The sequence below is a fragment of the Gopherus evgoodei genome, chromosome 23, assembly GCF_007399415.2.
Source record: "Gopherus evgoodei ecotype Sinaloan lineage chromosome 23, rGopEvg1_v1.p, whole genome shotgun sequence".
In the NCBI taxonomy this organism is placed as follows: Eukaryota; Metazoa; Chordata; order Testudines; family Testudinidae; genus Gopherus; species Gopherus evgoodei.
The window spans coordinates 15,093,735-15,109,999 of NC_044344.1; the positions used below are offsets into that span (position 1 = coordinate 15,093,735).

At 51.8% G+C, this 16,265-nt stretch overlaps 1 protein-coding gene across 3 annotated transcripts in view; it reads right to left on the bottom strand.

The window, feature by feature from the left end:
* SCN4A (sodium voltage-gated channel alpha subunit 4) overlaps positions 1-16,265 on the bottom strand; it is a 176,736-nt gene that overhangs the window by 53,405 nt on the left and 107,066 nt on the right. For all 3 annotated transcript variants that reach the window (XM_030541361.1, XM_030541362.1, XM_030541363.1), the window contains exons 11-15: positions 15,155-15,319; positions 14,490-14,613; positions 12,175-12,413; positions 5,013-5,186; positions 4,003-4,359 (exon numbers count right to left, since the gene is read on the bottom strand). In XM_030541361.1, coding sequence (XP_030397221.1) covers positions 4,003-4,359; positions 5,013-5,186; positions 12,175-12,413; positions 14,490-14,613; positions 15,155-15,319 — 1,059 coding nt within the window. The remainder of the gene's footprint in view (positions 1-4,002; positions 4,360-5,012; positions 5,187-12,174; positions 12,414-14,489; positions 14,614-15,154; positions 15,320-16,265) is intronic.

A 16,265-nucleotide genomic window follows, 5' to 3' on the forward strand; every position in this document is an offset into this window, starting at 1 on the left:
CCTCAGCAAGTTTGCAGATGATGCTAAATTGGGATGAGTGGTAGATACGCTGGAGGCTAGGGATAGGGATACAGAGGGACCTAGACAAATTGGAGGATTGGGCCAAAAGAAAACTGATGAGGTTCAACAAGGACAAGTGCAGAGTCCTGCACTTAGGACAGAGGAATCCCATTCACTGCTACAGGCTGGGGACCAACTGGCTAAGCAGCAGTTCTGCAAAAAAGGAGATATATATATAACTGGGGTTACAGTGGAGGAGAAGCTGGATATGAGTCAACAGCAGGGCCAGTTCCAGGTTTTTTACCGCCTCAAGCGGTGCAAAAAAAAAAAAAGCTGCGGTCCCACCGCTCCACTCTTCAGCGGCAATTTGGCGGCTGGTCCTTCGCTCTGAGAGGGACTGAGGGACCCGCCACCAAATTGCTGCTGAAGACCCGAACCTGCCACCCCAATAGCAGCTGGAATGCTGCCCCTTGGTATTGGCCACCACAAGCACCTCCTTTTTAGCTGGTGCCTGGAGCTGGCCCTGGTCAATAGTGTGCCCTTGTTGCCAAGAAGGCTAATAGCATATTGGGCTGCATTAGTAGGAGCACTGCCAGCAGATTGGGGGAAGTGATAATTCCCCTCTATTTGGCACTGGTGAGGCCACACGTGGAGTATTGAGTCTCGTTTTGTACTCCCCACTGTAGAAAAGATGTGGACGAATTGGAGAGAGTCCAGCGGAGGGCAACGAAAATGATTAGTGAGCTGGGGGACATGACTTACGATGTGAGGCTGAGGGAACTGCACTTATTTAGTCTGCAGAAGAGAAGAGTGAGGGGGGATTTGATAGCTGCTTTCAACTACCTGAAAGGGGGTTCCAAAGAGGATGGATCTAGACTGTTCTCAGTGGTGGCAGATGACAGAACAAGGAGTAATGGTCTCAAGTTGCAGTAGGGGAGATCTAGGGTGGATATTAAGAAAAACTATTTCACTAGGAGCGTGATGAAGCACTGGAATGGGTTCCCTAGGGAGGTGGTGGAATCTCCATCTTTAGAGCTTTTAAAGGCCCAGCTTGACAGAGCCCTGGCTGGGATGATTTAGTTGGGCGTGGTCCTGCTTTGAGCCTTGTGACCTCCTAAGGTCTCTTCCAACCCTAATCTTCTATGATTCTATGATACTATATGCATATATCATCTTTGTATCATGAGTTATAAATATGTGTGGTATATTGATATCTCAAACTTGTGCTGGGCAGCTGGGTGACACCCACAGACAGATTGGCATCTGCACTATCCAGCCTGTTCAGAAGCCCATCATGGGAAATCAGCTATACAATGAACCCCTTGAGAGAAGCCGGGGGCTATGCCTATGAGTCAGCAGGACATGCCCATGAACATGGGACTCCATGTGCTCTTCCATGCCATGTGCTGTGAGCTTGTGTTTGGGACAAAGGATGCACAAGCTGCATGACAATTGGCAAAGGATATAAAAAGGCAGCGGCATCACTTCCTTTTCATCTTCAATCCTGTTTCTCAGCTCTGGAGTAACTTCTCTACAAACTGAAGCTTTGAACGAAGGACTGACAGACCTATCCAAGCTGTGGATGTGTTCCAGAGGGACTTTACAAGCCAGCAAACTCACCAATGCTGCTAAGAACCTGATATATGGACTCTGAAGTCATATGCATGTATCTGATTGCTTGACTATTTAACAACTCTCTTCTCGTTCTTTTCTTTTATAATAAAACCAGGGCCAGCTCCAGGTTTTCTGCTGCCCCAAGCGGGAAAAAAAAAAGCTGATTGGCAGCACTTCAGCAGTAGCTTAATCGCACCGCTCCATTCTTCGGCGGCAGTTTGGCGGCAGGTCCTTCACTCCCTCTCTTCCTCTTTGGTGGCACTTTGGCAGCAGCTCAAAAAGGAAGAGAGGGACTGAGGGACCGTGCCTCCCCAATAGCAGATGGAGTGCCACCCCTTTACAGTGGCTGCCCCAAGCACCTGCTTCCTTTGCTGGTGCCTGGAGCTGGCCCTGAATAAAACTGTTAGTTTTAGCTACTAAAGGATTGGTTGGCAGTGTGGTAGTTTGGGTAAGATCCAAACCAATTTGCTGATTGCAAGCCAGAGACTGGGATGCAATCAAGGGGCTGTGTGATTTCTTGGTAACCAGTGTGGGGGATCAGGAGCACAGTCTGCGACTGGTTGGTGAATTTAACTACAGTGTTAACCACCAGTTTTGGGGGAATAAGCTCTCCTTTTTGAAGCCTGCTTTGGCATTTCCAGTGTGGGCTACCCTAAGCACCTCAGGTCACAGGGATATCACAGAGTTTAAGGCCACAAGGGACCACCAGATTATCCAGTCTGACCTCCTATACATCACAGGCCACTGACACCGCCCAGCACCAGCATGCTGAACCCAGCAACCGAAATTAAACCAAAATATCACAGCCCATGGGAGAGTAAGCTATTGTGTGCCCCAGGCAGAGAATAGAAGGGACTGAGTTGTGCCAATGCTGAAGGCCCCTGCAGTGTCAGGGAACTGATGAAGTGAGCTACACCCAGAGGATACAATCCAGGCCTAGCTTTAAACCACAGCACCCACCTGCCACGTGATGTGCCCAGCAGCTTGAGAGAGCGTTTAGAGCAGATGGAGCCTCTGTTGCTTTTGCTAGAGGAGAGGCTGGGGAATGGCCCAAATGAAACACCCAGGCTGGATGAAACCAGGAACCTCAGTGTCCTACCAGAAGAGGGATGGTTCGGGAAGACCCAGCTGGGTGAAGATGGGCACAAAGAGACCACGCAGAGCAACAAGACGTGGTAGAAATAGACACAGGGACGCACACTCATCTGCCTCACCACAAAGGGTCACAAAAAGGGGCAGGTAGGCCTGAAAATTCACCTGCGGGACGGAGAAGGGAGGAAACAGCTGCTCATGGGATGTTCTTTTCTGCCCCAGAGTCCACTTCCAGCCACCCTTGCCCCAAAGTTCACCCCTCACCCCAGCCCTAGCAATTGTGCACACACCCAGCTGTTGGATGGGGGCTGCCCGCAAGTTGCCAGGCCCCTTACAGCGCTTTTGTCTATCCGTACGTGGACTGAAGCCAGGCACTCTGAGACACAGCCTCTTCCCGTGTGCAGCCCCTGAAGCTCTGTTCAACAGGAACATGGAGATCAACAGAGCCCAGCGGCAAACCTGAGGAGGCGGGAGGCAGGGCATTCCCTGGGCTGTGAAATCCGCTGCTGGTAATGAGCAGCTGAGCCAGAGTCCTACCCCCAAGGGGTGATGCCCCAAACTCCTGCCATTAGATTCCAAGGCCAGAACGGACTTTTGTGATCACCCTGTATAGCCCAAGCCAGGGGACTGCCCCAGAATACATTTCTGGAGCAGATCTTCTAGAAAAGCATCCAGTCTTGAGATTGCCATGTCCTTTCGCCCACAAGCCAATGCTGCAACCTGGCCCCAGTTAAGTGCTGCTGGAAATAAACATCCTGGAGCACAGGGCAGGAGTTAGGTGGTGTGGTCCAGTGGGGAGGGGGGCATGGGATGGAGGCCTAAGTTCTAGTCCTGGTTCTTTCTGTGGGACGTTGGCAAGTCCTGTCTCCCTGCGCCTTAGCTTTCCCTATCTTAGCTCTTCAAAGTAGGGACTGTCTTTTGCTCTGTGTTTGTACAGCAGCTAGCACAATGGGCCTAAACCTCGGCTGGTGCCTGTATGGGCTACTGGAAGATAAGTAATTTAGGACTGATGTTCTTCTGTACGTTTGTAATGGGGCACAGATCCTGTAGGGATGGTGCTTTGGATATGTTTATCCTAATAACAATACTAACTAGTGGCTGGGCTGCTAGAGGGTGAGGATCTGAGAGCGAGTATTGGATGGCTCAGGTATCTTCCTTACATGGATTTCAGATAAGAACATAGGAACATAAGAATGGCCATACTGGGTCAGACCAAAGGTCCATCTAACCCAGTATTCATTGCTCTCCCTTTGGTCCCATTTTATCAACGGACACTACCGTGAGCCAGCAACTCACCACAAGGTTTCCGATGACCATGACCATCAAGAAGACAATAAGGCACATGGGCTGGCCAGCCACCTGCATGCAGTCCCACATGGTCTCGATCCACTCCCCGCACAGGATGCGGAAGACAATGAGGAAGGCATGGAAGAAGTCGTGCATGTGCCAGCGGGGCAGTGTGCAGTCCAGAGAGATCTTGCACACGCACTCCTTATAGCTCTTCCCAAACAGCTGCATGCCCACCACAGCAAAGATGAAGACAATGATGGCCAGTACCAGGGTGAGATTTCCTAGAGCCCCCATGGAGTTGCCGATAATCTTTATGAGCATGTTGAGGGTCGGCCAGGACTTGGCAAGCTTGAAAACTCTCAGCTGCAAGGAGGTGGAAACAGAAACCTTGATTGGCCCATGGAACTCATTGCCACAAGATATCACTGACACCAAGAGGATGCAGGATTCTGAGTGACAGCATTCAGATAGTAACCAGAGTGACAGTGGTAAATACTAAAAACACAAGTGTTTTGGAAGGGTACGAAGCCTCCTGCTTCCACGCCTAACCCAACCTCTAACCACTGTGGGTGAGGAGGAAATTGTCATGGGGCAGATGGCTAACTACCTCCTGCATGGCTTCCTGCATCTTTCTCTGTAGCATCTGGTCCTGGCCTCTGACAGAGACAGGACACTGGTCTGGACGGACCACGGGTCTGATCCAGCCCGGCTGTTCCTACTTTAGCTCAGAGGGAATGCAGATGCCCCTGTGAGTTTAGCTACTGCCCTAGTAAGACTAGGGGAGCTGCTGTTGCCATTTTATCTAAAATGGACTGTACAGACATGCCTTCCTCGCACCCACCATGCTAACAGCTCCGCCAGGGCACGCGGAATGTTCAACCCGGGCTGCATCAGCCTGATCTTTGAACCCATCGTGATTCAGTGACCATCACCACCAGGAGTTAGAAACGACCCTTCTCTGGGTATGGCACTTGCCATGAAGCCCCTCAGCACAGCAGAGCCACAGGGCAACCTACCAGGCGGAAGGATCGGAGCACAGAGAGCCCCTGCACGTTGGCCAGGCCCAACTCCACCAAGCTCAGGGTGACAATGATGCTGTCAAATATGTTCCACCCCTGCTGGAAGTAGTTGTAGGGATCCAGGGCTATGAGCTTTAGCACCATCTCCGCGGTGAAGATCCCAGTGAAGACCTTTGAAAACAGACCGTTAGTGCTCATCACACAATCAGCACATCACAGAGCCCCAAGGGAGGGGATGGGCCCAAGGGGGATCAAGCCCCAGAGCCCACCCAGGCGTAGAAAGGAGTAGTAGGCAGCCGACTGAGATCATGCCACAGCACCAGAGGGCCTGATCCAAAGCCGACTGAGTCCGTGCTTCTGCAAATGGACCCTGGCTTGGGACCATAATGCAGTGCGCCCTGGGCCCCTGTGCTGACCACTGAACATTCAGTGCCTTTCCTTTCAGGGCATATGATCAAAGCTACAGGTACTGCTGCAGCTCCCCCTGACCTTGTTTGTGTAAAAGTACGGGTTCAGGACCATCTCCTGCATCACCTCCAAACTGGTTTTGGGGTGTGCTGGACAACCCAGCCCTTGCCCACTCCGTCCCCAGTTACAATAGGGATCACAGGTCTCACCATAGAGCTCGGCCTCACACATAGGTGGGAAAGCAGGTTTACATTTTAGCATGTCTGAGGACATAGAAACAGCACAGATCCAGAGGAAGGAGGCTCCGTCCCGAGACAGCCCGTCATCCCTTACCCAACCTGGGAACAATTCCCCCCATACGGACACTGCGTAAGACTGCCATCAGTCCCTGGCAGTGGAGTGGGCCAGTGGCAGGGTCAGAGCACACAGCACTGTGGGGATTCTGAGCAATGGCAGAGCTCTTCAGAGGCAGCCCAGGCAGGGCGGAGGTAACTTACAGCAGACCTCCGGGGGCTAGTTACATTGGGGGCTGGTCACTCCCAGAGCAGCCCAGGGTTAAAGAGCTGCAAGTTTGATGCTTTGCCGCTGAGAGTCTGTTTGCACTGCCGTTGGGAGGTGCGACGGCAGCATGCATCGACATACCTGAGCCAGCTTCGATCTAGCTTTGCCAGGGGCTGCTGTGAAGGACCAAAGCGTAACTGAGTTTAAAAAAGAACTAGGTAAGTTCATGGAGAATAGGCCCAACAATGGCTATTAGGCAGGATGGGCAGGAATGCAAATCCATGCTCTGGGGTCCCTAACCGCTGCCTGCCAGACGCTGGGAGTGCATGACAGCAGATGGATCACTTATAATTGCCCTATTCTGTTCACTCTCTCTGAAGCATCTGCCTCTGCCTACTGTCAGCAGAGAGGATACTGAGCTAGATGGACCACAGGTCTGAACCAGTGTGGCCATTTGTATCTTCTCTAGCTAGATGAAAGCTACCTCAGGTAATCATAGCGGTGAAGCTGTGGCAGCATGGAGCGTGGCGTGGGCTACCCCTGCCCACCCAGGACCCTGGGTACAGAGTGGAGCAGCCACTGCCCATGCTGCTGCAGCTGCACCGCTATGGCACTCAGACAAAGCTAGCTCGGATATGTCTCCACACTGTGCATCACACCCCGAGTGCAGTGTAGACGTGCCCTAACGGCAGAGCATCAAATGTCAAGCACCAGGCATGTCAGACAAAACGGCATAGGAAAAGTAAAACTAAAGCAGATAGTCCAAGAGCCTGAGAAGACGCAGAGCCCTGGAATTCTCTTCCTGGAAGCCCAGAGAGACCGAGTGCACTGGAGTTCTTTCGCTGGAAGCCGTGTGAGAGTGTGACGGGCTCCAGGAGACCCCAAACGAAGGTAGTATCGCTGCTATGCGGCAGCTCTGGGCTGACTGGAAGTGGGAGAAAGAGCATCATTGTGTGTGAGCCCCGGCTAAACGCTTTCGCCAATTGCCTTCAGAAACGCTTGGCATGGGGGAATGTTGTCACAACAAAATAAAATCCAGTTGACTAAGTAGCACCCTCAAGTTACTTTCAACTCAGGAGGAAACCCAGGGGCCCGTCTAGCTCTCTGCCTCTGTCACTCCCCCTGAGGTCGGCTGCTGGGTAAAGCGATCTGGCTTTTACACATTACTGTCTGATTGGGACTATAACGATGCTCTGCATTATCGCATTACCTCAGTACAGTAGCAATTATGTGACAATTAGCTACCTACTACAAGTGTTTGCATTTCAAGGCCCAGAGTTCTGGGTGTGCAGAGCTGGGCTGATGGTAGGTTGCACACATGGCACGTGTTCAGCTCAGCAATGCTCATTTTGCTGACTTTAGTTTCCATTTGTATTTGACTCCTGCTGGGCTTCATCTCCTCACCGGCCAGACTGATTATAATCATATTGTCTCGTCCAGCTACAGGGGGCTGAGCCAGATGCAGGAATTTCTGGGTGAATTCCTCTGGTCTGTCCTAGGCAGGAGGTCAGACAAGATGATCAAGGGAGCCCAAGGAGAAGGTCTCTTCATTCTAACTCCCTTACCTCTCTCCCCCACAAGGTTTTCTTCAGAGATTCTGCCTGGGCTCAGTTGAAACGGGAGTTTTCTGGGAAGCGGAGGGTGAGTGGGTTTTGTGTAATCCATTCGGCTGCTTTCTGAGCAGGAGACGAGCACTTTCCCTTAGGGTTCTGACTGAGCAGGGACGGCTCTAGGTATTTTGCCGCCCCAAGCACGGCAGGCAGGCTGCCTTTGGCGGCTTGCCTGCAGGAGGTCCCAGTCCCGCGGATTCGGCGGCACACCTGCAGGAGATCCACCGAAGCCGCAGGACCAGCGGACCTTCCGCAGGAATGCCACCGAAGGCAACCTGCTTGCCACCCTCGCCGCGACCGGCAGAGCGCCCCCCGTGGCTTGCCGCCTCAGGCACATGCTTGCCGTGCTGTTGCCTGGAGCCGTCCCTGTGACTGAGTTTGGCACTCAAATGGCAGCAAATGTTACCATCATCATGGGCCAGATTTTCAAAAGTGTTCTGTCCCCCAGTGTGCTGAGCTCTGGCAAATCTGGCCACTGATTTTGGTGCCCTAACTGTAACTGAGTTCTGAGAATCCGACTGCTGGGTCTCAGAGAGAAGCTATCTCTAATACGTTTAAATCGGCAAACCCATCTCTGAAGGGCTAGTGGGCTAGCTGGCCTTTCCACTCATGCTTAGTGCTCAGGTTCTCCCTCATGATGGGAGCTGCTCCTCTTCATCCCAAATAGCTACAGCAGGAAGAGGTTTTATTCTAACTCTCCGACTTTCGGTCATGACCCACAAAGTCACGTCTGTGGCCAGAGTCTAGGCACACGGTGTACGTAATTCCCAAGGGCAATCCACCAGCGGGCGGGAGCACTGGCTTCATGCCATGCTCCCCACCTCGGAATTCATGGACCATCCTTCACTGGAGTTCCATAGGGCCTGGTGGGGGGGAGCAGGATGGGAGGGGAGAGTGTGAGCAGCAGCTGGGTTCCCTGGCAGGCTTCTTGTCTGACCCTGCTTCAGTCTGTAGCAGGGTCACATCCTGCTCTGTCGCTGCGGGCAAGCGGTTTGCAAATGTGCTGAGGTCTTATCCTTGGGAGAATGGTTTGACTCTCTCGGCTCCCACGGCACGAACGACATGCATGAGGAGGCAGGCAGGGGGCATGACCGAGTGGGTGCTTGGCAGCAGCAATATGGATGCTTAGGCCATTGGGAAGCATGCACACTCTCTCTGCATGCACAGCCCTGCCTGGGGAAGGCACTAGCAGGGCTCTTTGCCTCCCCGACCCTCCACTGTCCTCCTGGATTTAAACTCTGTGGGAGGATTGTAAATAGATTAAAGGAAAAGCCAGAGCTGGTTTTGTGGATAGACTGTGCTAAACCCAATAGTCTATTAATCCTCTTGTATTTCCTGAATGAAATCAGATACAAAGCTGGTATGTGACTAGCGTCATTCTGCCTAGGGCCGCTGCCCCCCGCTCCATGTCCATTCAGCAGCTATGCACAGCGGTTCTGGGAGTGGGACTAGCCTAGTCATGTGAGGGAAGGCAGAGAAAGTTGGGGCATGCTTTATGTTCAAATGCAAAGGGAATTGGAGTGAAGTCATGAAATACTGGATCCCCTGCATGGAGGGAGAGCCAGGAACAGAAAGTACCTGGACACGCACAGTCTGCTCGGGGGATGAGATGGCAAGGGTTGTGCACACAAAGGGAAACAAGTAGATATTGATCCCAGTTCCCTTCGGCTTCCCCCCGTCTTACGGCAATGTGACAACAAGAATTGCTGGGTGCTTGCCTCTTTGCCATGTAGCACCTAACGCAGGCCTGCTCTGCTCATGCAGAAAGCAAGGGGGCAGGGAGGGGGAGCTAATGCAGGCTTTGCAGTGACACATGTACAAGATATGGCTACCTTGCAAAGGGGGTTGGGGGTGACTGCAGCATGCATAGTCCAATAGCAGTGAAGCCACGGCAGCATAGGCCTCAGTGCAGGCAAGCTGTCCAGGGTCTGGGCTGGGCTCGTACAGCCAGAGTGGACGCAGCTTCACCCGATATAGCTCAGGCCTGTCTGCCTGTCCTGCCCTCCTGCCCCAAATGCTGTGTAGCCAGACCCAGCGTGGCACTCACACAGCGCTGGCTTCTCATTTCTTTGTCGTTTTGGGAGGTCTCTTCCTCACTCTCAACACTCAGATGATGTTTTCTTTGACCCAGGGATCAGAGCCCCCTGGCTGTGCCACTCAGCTGTGCCTCATTCTCTCAGGCACCTGGCCCTCTCTTGCCTTCTGCATCAAGCTCACAACCTTCTTGGCCAGCACAGCTCGGTCTTCCTCCATCTCTGCTACACCCGCTTCTGCTCCCCTCTCTCCAACACCAGCCTCCTGTCTCACCACTCCTTCTTCCTCCTCCTCCCTTCCCCTCCTGCTGCCTGGACCTGGCAGTTCCCAGAGAGTCTTCCCTTACAGTCACACTTGGACGCTGTTCTCGCCGCCCTGCCCCTCAGTTCTGAATCGATTTAGACTTGAAATTAGATGAAGGTTTCTAACCATTAGAGGAGTGAAGTTCTGGAACAGCCTTCCAAGGGTAGTAGTGGGGGCAAAAGACATATCTGGCTTTAAGACTAAGCTTGATAAGTTTATGGAAGGGATAGTATGATGGGATAGCTTAATTTTGGCAATTGATCTTTGATTATCAGCAGATAAGTATGCCCAGTGGTCTGTGATGGGATGTTGGATGGGATGGGATCTGAGTTACTGCAGAGAATTCTTTCCTGAGTGCTGGCTGGTGAGTCTTGCCCACATGCTCAGGGTTTAGCTGATCACCATATTTGGGGTCGGGAAGGAATTTTCCTCCGGGGCAGATTGGCAGAGGCCCTGGAGGTTTTTCGCCTTCCTCTGTAGCGTAGGGCATGGGTCACTTGCTGGTGGATTCTCTGCAGCTTGAGGTCTTCAAACCACAATTTGAGGACTTCAATAACTCGGACATAGGTTAGGGGTTTGTTATAGAAGTGGATGGGTAGGGTTCTGTGGCCTGCTTTGTGCAGGAGGTCAGACTAGATGATCATATTGGTCCCTTCTGATCCGAAAGTCTATGAGTCTATGAGATTTCCAGGGCTGCTGACTTGAGCCCTGCATGAGCTGGGGACTGAGCTCTGCTGCACCCTGCCCAGAGAGCCAGGGGTCCAGCTTCCAGGCTGTTTACTGAGGCTGCAGCATTTCCAAAAGTGGCCTCCAATCTGGCTGCCTAGAACCTGATTCTCTGAAGAACGGCCCACATGCAGACCCCAGGGCATTTGTGGGGCTGCGGTCACTCAGTGCCTAAGAGCATCACACCAGTTGGTATCAAGGCAGGCTCCCAGAAATAGTGGTATGTGTGCCTAACAGCTCCCCCTCTGTGCCTGATCCACAGAGGAAATGAGCCCGTTACACCCCAGCTCTTTAGCGCCAGCTGGGACAGCTCTAGTCTATGTTTGCTAAGACAAACAAAGGCTGTAACAGACTGACCTGCTCTGTAGATCGGGTGCACAGGGGCACCGGTACCACATCCTCAAAAGTGGGCTGCAGGTCCACCAGGATCAGGAGCCCTCTTTAAAATGATGGGCCTTCACTGGCCTCTTTAGGAGTTTGTGAGAACATGGGTGGGTGAAACATGCATCCTCCACTGTACGGAAACATTTTAACCTGGGGTGTTCAGGAGAGCCAAGTGGAGTTAGCAATTTGATGGGGGCTGGGGCCATGCCCCAGTGAAATTCCCAGGCGGGATGGTAATTGTGTGGCACATTCCCGTGGTCTGTGAAGAGCTACAGGAATGTTAACATTTGCCCCTCAGCAGGGCCCCCCAATACCCAGCAAAATGCCCTTGGAGTCTCCTGCTTCTGCTGACAGCTAAGAGGGTCCCATGTCCAGATGCAAGAGTTCAAATGGCCCTGTGCAGCCCAGCGAGGAGAAAATATCCAATTCAGAAGACACAAAGGAATGAAATCATCATTTTGCCACCCTGGGCCATGGGGACACCTCGCAACATGGAAACAGAAGCTGCTTGGGCTGAGACTCTGGCTTTGCTGGGGAGGAAATCACAGCTAGGAGGCAAATACGGAGTCTTCTCAGGCTAGGGTTTTCCAGGGAGCCAACAGAAGTTAGGTGCTTACTTCACAGATTCCAGTGGGATTTGGGTGCCTATCTCCTTTCGACTCCTTGGAAAATCCCATCTGCACAGCTACGTGAACACTCAGCCAGGTAATGAGCAAGGCCGGTGTCTGACATCCCAGGATTTGCCAGGGCAGAGAACAGGCTGGCAGGACCAGTCTTCGGGGCTGTGCCTTGATGGACAGCCTGGCTGTCTGGAGTCTCATCTTCACTTGGAATTGCCCATGCTGGCAGTGGTCTTTTTGACCAGGCTCCCTATAGTGGGCTGGGACCCATTCACAGGGCTATGATGCACAGTTGCATCAGGGCTGACAAGGAGGTGTCAGGCCTGTGAGCTTCTCCAGGGAAGCTCCAGCAGGAGAAACAGGGGCGGCCCTTGGTCCCCTTCTGCCTCTCATGGTAGCTTTCCTTGAGATGGTGCAGTCACGCTGCAATCCAACTCTGCTCAGCACTGTCCCTGCAGTACAGCAGGGGTTGTCCACACGCCCGCATTCACTGCTCATAGGTCCCTCGCCGAGCTCTGGAGCAGAGCTATAAAGGGTGATCAATGGAAAAATCAAAGCCAGGCAATTTCCTACCAGGTTCCCCACAGTTAGCACGTTCTCAAACTCTTTGGTCATTGGGTAGTGCTCCATGGCCATGAACAGCGTGTTGAGAACAATGCAGATTGTGATCCCCAGGTCGACAAATGGGTCCATCACGATCAGCCGTACAAATGCCTTCAGCGTCAGCCAGAGAGGGCAGCAGTCCCAGACTAGGAACATATGGGCGAATTTATACCACCAGGGCGGACATTTCTGGTGAGCTTCCTCTAACTCTGAAAACAAGAGACAAAGACCTTGTGTCATTGCCCAGGCACCTCCAGAGAAGAGTCACATGCTTAGTCAACAGATGGGAGCTTGGCTGAGGATTCTAGATCCAGCCTAGCGCTGGCAACAAGACTAGTGCACTGGGACACTGGACATAGAGTCGGTTCAAAAAGGTGCCAAACTCTTTGTTATGGTTGTGTAAAGGGCTGTTTGGGGCACACAGATGTGGTAGGCATCATGAAGGTGTAACAGGAACACAGGCATCTGTGGAATACAGGCATTAGCTTCGTCCTCGAGAATGGGTTCATTAGGCTGTATGCAAACCCACTGGCAGACACCTGTCTGCTGCAGTCCAGGATGTGACGTTTCCCACCGCAGCACAGGAAAACAACTTGGTGGAGAAAAGTGTCTGAACCCAGCTTGGCTGGGCTGACATTCAAAAATGCAGCTGATCTAAGCTGAGGCTTTCAAATAAGCCAAGAGTTCAGTACCCGAATCCCACTGAAATGGTTATTTATATATTTATTTGTATTACCACAGCAACCAGGAGCTCCACTCCTGGCCCTGAACCCTATTGTGCTATGTGCTGAACAAACAGATGGTCCCTGTCCTAAGTGGATTACAGTCTGAGACAGCCACTACGATTGAGTGCCTAATTCCCTTGGGCCTCTGAATATCCCAGCACCAATTATTGTTGAACAGCTGCATCTCTGATGGAACAGATCCAGGTGAAATGCAGCTGATCCACTGAATCAAAGAGGACTGGAAAGGGCAAGGAGTCAGTGAATAAACTATTCCTGGTCTATCAAACCTTTTCTGAGCTTTGGATCTTGGCTATCTTACTGGGGGCCTGTCCCCCAGTGCAGTTGGGGTCAGCTGGAATGTCTGAACTGACAGTCCCTACGCTGGATCAGCTTGCAGCCTTTGTATTTGTGTTCACAGATGGGATTGGCTAAGGGCTGCCGTCGAAGAGACATGTTATAGCCAGGAGGATAAATCAGTAAATGAATAGAGTGTGCTTTTATTTAGGAAGTCACAGAATCACTCGTGGCTGCACATGCTATAAAGACTGCATAGCAGCTCTGGCTGGATCCATAACACAAACCATTGCCAAGGAGTCTATGGGATATCTTACTCGCGTTAAGAAAAGCATTCCATGTGGACCGCCCGTGGAACCAGGCGGCCAAGCGCTAAGAGATGAATCTGGGGTTTGAAGTGATATTATGACTGTTTGCCATCTCGCTCTGCTCCTTTTATCCTCTCTTTGGAATCCTGCAGCGTGCCCACAACCTGATGAGCTCGGAAATACACAGCCTCTGCGTCAAAGGGCCTGGGCAATAAGCACTGTTCACAGGCTGTCAGCAGGGACTGAAAGCTCGCTTTCATGTGGAGAGCATGCACCACTGTCACCTAAGCTAAAGGAGCAACTCCTTGAGCAGCTACTTTGGGGGACCAGGCACTAGAGGAGACTGGACCTACATGGAGCTACGCTAAGCAGTCTTACAATCTAAGACAAGCAGCAGGCAAAGAATGGGGAAGAGGGGAACAGCATAGCACAGCTAGACTGGAGCTGGGATAGCACTGAATAGTGTTGGGGGGCGGGAGGGGTAAACCCCAGAGAGGGAGAATGTTGGCACAAGATCTAAAGGGGAGAAAACTGGCTGGGAATAAATTTAGGCTAGAAATTAGAAGAAGGTTTCTAACCATCCAAAGTGGGAGGGTCTGGCACAGCCCCCCCAGTGGGCGCAGTGGGGGAAGACAACCTCACTAGTTTTGAGATGGAGTTTGCTAAGTTTATGAACAGAACGATATGACGGATTGTGTGCAATAGCGAGGGCCCACACTCACTGACCCAATAGGTCCCTTCCTATCCTATGTTCTTATTCTCTGGTTTATATTAAGCAACATTTGTCCTGAAAATCCTTTTTGCTTTTCAGAGCCTTTATGGATTTGACATTGATTGTCAGCGTTACAGTCAATCCATACAGAGCTCTCTGTGGCACATGGGAGCGTGTCCTCGGCTAGGCATTTTCCAGCTGAACAGTACCCAGCACAGCCCCTGCTTTATCAGGGTGGAAATCTACCTTCCATGGTGTTAGAGATCATGCTGACTGCGCTCTCTGCTCTCTGCTGGAGACCAGGTCCGTCTTGGCTGCCTGCTAGCAGCTGATCAGGATCGGACTTGCCTTGCTCATCCACAGAACTTGGCTACAAAAAGGAGAGCAGGTCATAGTATGAGGACATGGGCCACAGCAGTCCATTAAACACACTTAGAGGGAGGGCAACATAACAATCACATGGGTCCTCATGGCACAGCCTGGGTTGTACTAAAAGGAAGAACTAGGCAGGTAATAACCAGATGGGTCTGAAGCTACTGTGGGAAGCTCCTTAAACCATCAGATGACTCTATGGCTGCAGTAAAGGCAGGTCATTACTAACATCCCCGAGGGATGTTCTAAAGGCTGAAAGTTGTATAAAAAGGAAGTGATTGGAGCTGGGGACAGGACAGGGTCTTGGCTGGAGTGTTAGCCCCAGATGTTCTGCTGGGCTGTAACAGTCCATCACAGCCATTGCAGCAAGCAGAACGAGTTGGAGCAGCCCTCGGACTGTGGCTCCCATCAGCCCCAGGACAGGCCATTCCAACCTCTCCCCACTTGGTCCCTCTGCTGGGCTCTGCAGCAGTGCAGAGACGAATCCAGCCTGCCATGCACAGACAGCACCGGAGAGAGGAAACATAACCAGTATATACTTCCTCAATCATCGCCGAGCGCTCCAGCACGACCCTGGGTATGACTCGCCCGTTGCAGTCTTTGGATTTGCCTTCATTGTTAGCCGCAGCTTGGGCAGAGTCCCCTGTCTTCTTCTCCACTGCGCTGCTGCTCTGGGAGCATCTGCTTGATTTACGGTCTCGTAACTGCAAAGACACCAGAGATTTTTGCGGTGAGAGCTTCCTCAGTGGGATGCAGGGTGTGTGTTGTGGGGAGGGGAGGGAATCTTTCTGCGGAGACTAAGGCAATAGTTTGATGACACATTTCTCTTTGCTTAATGCTTAGTCTTCCCTCATGAAAACAGGTCAGGATGCACCTTGGAAATGACGCAGCTCGTGCTGCCTCCCTGTCAGCTCGACACAGGAAGGGACATGGGTAACAGCTGCCAGAGTTATCTCTTTGGGGAATGGAAATGGAGCAGCCTCTCCCACTGCTGACCTGTCTTTTCTCCTCGAGGCCTCAGAGCTACCGCTGTGTGCAAACAGTTCTCCACTCTCAGCTAGGGTGACCAGATAGCAAGTGTGAAAAATCGGGACGGGGTGGGGGGTAATAGGCACCTATGAAAGACAAAGCCCTGACTATAAGAACTGTCCCTATAAAATCGGGACATCTAGTCACCCTACTTTCAGCACATTCTCAGTTCAAAGCAAACCAAACTCAAAGCTGAGTGACTTAGACAAATTGGAGGATTGGGCCAAAAGAAATCTGATGAGGTTCAAAAGGACAAGAGCAGAGTCCTGCACTTAGGAAGGAAGAATCTCATGCACTGCTACAGACTAGGGACCGAATGGCTAGACAGCAGTTCTGCAGAAAAGGACCTAGGGATTACAGTGGATGAGAAGCTGGATATGAGTCAGCAGTGTACCCTTGTTGCCAAGAAGGCTAATGGCTGTTTTAGTATGAGCATTGATCAAGGGAAGTGATTATTCCCCTCTATTCAGCACAGGTGAGGCCACATCTGGAGTATTACGTTCAGTTTTGGGCCCCACACTACAGAAAGGATGTGGACAAATTGGAGAGAGTCCAGCGGAGGGAAATGAAAATGATCAGGAGGCTAAGGCACATGACTTACAAGGAGAGGCTGAGGCAACT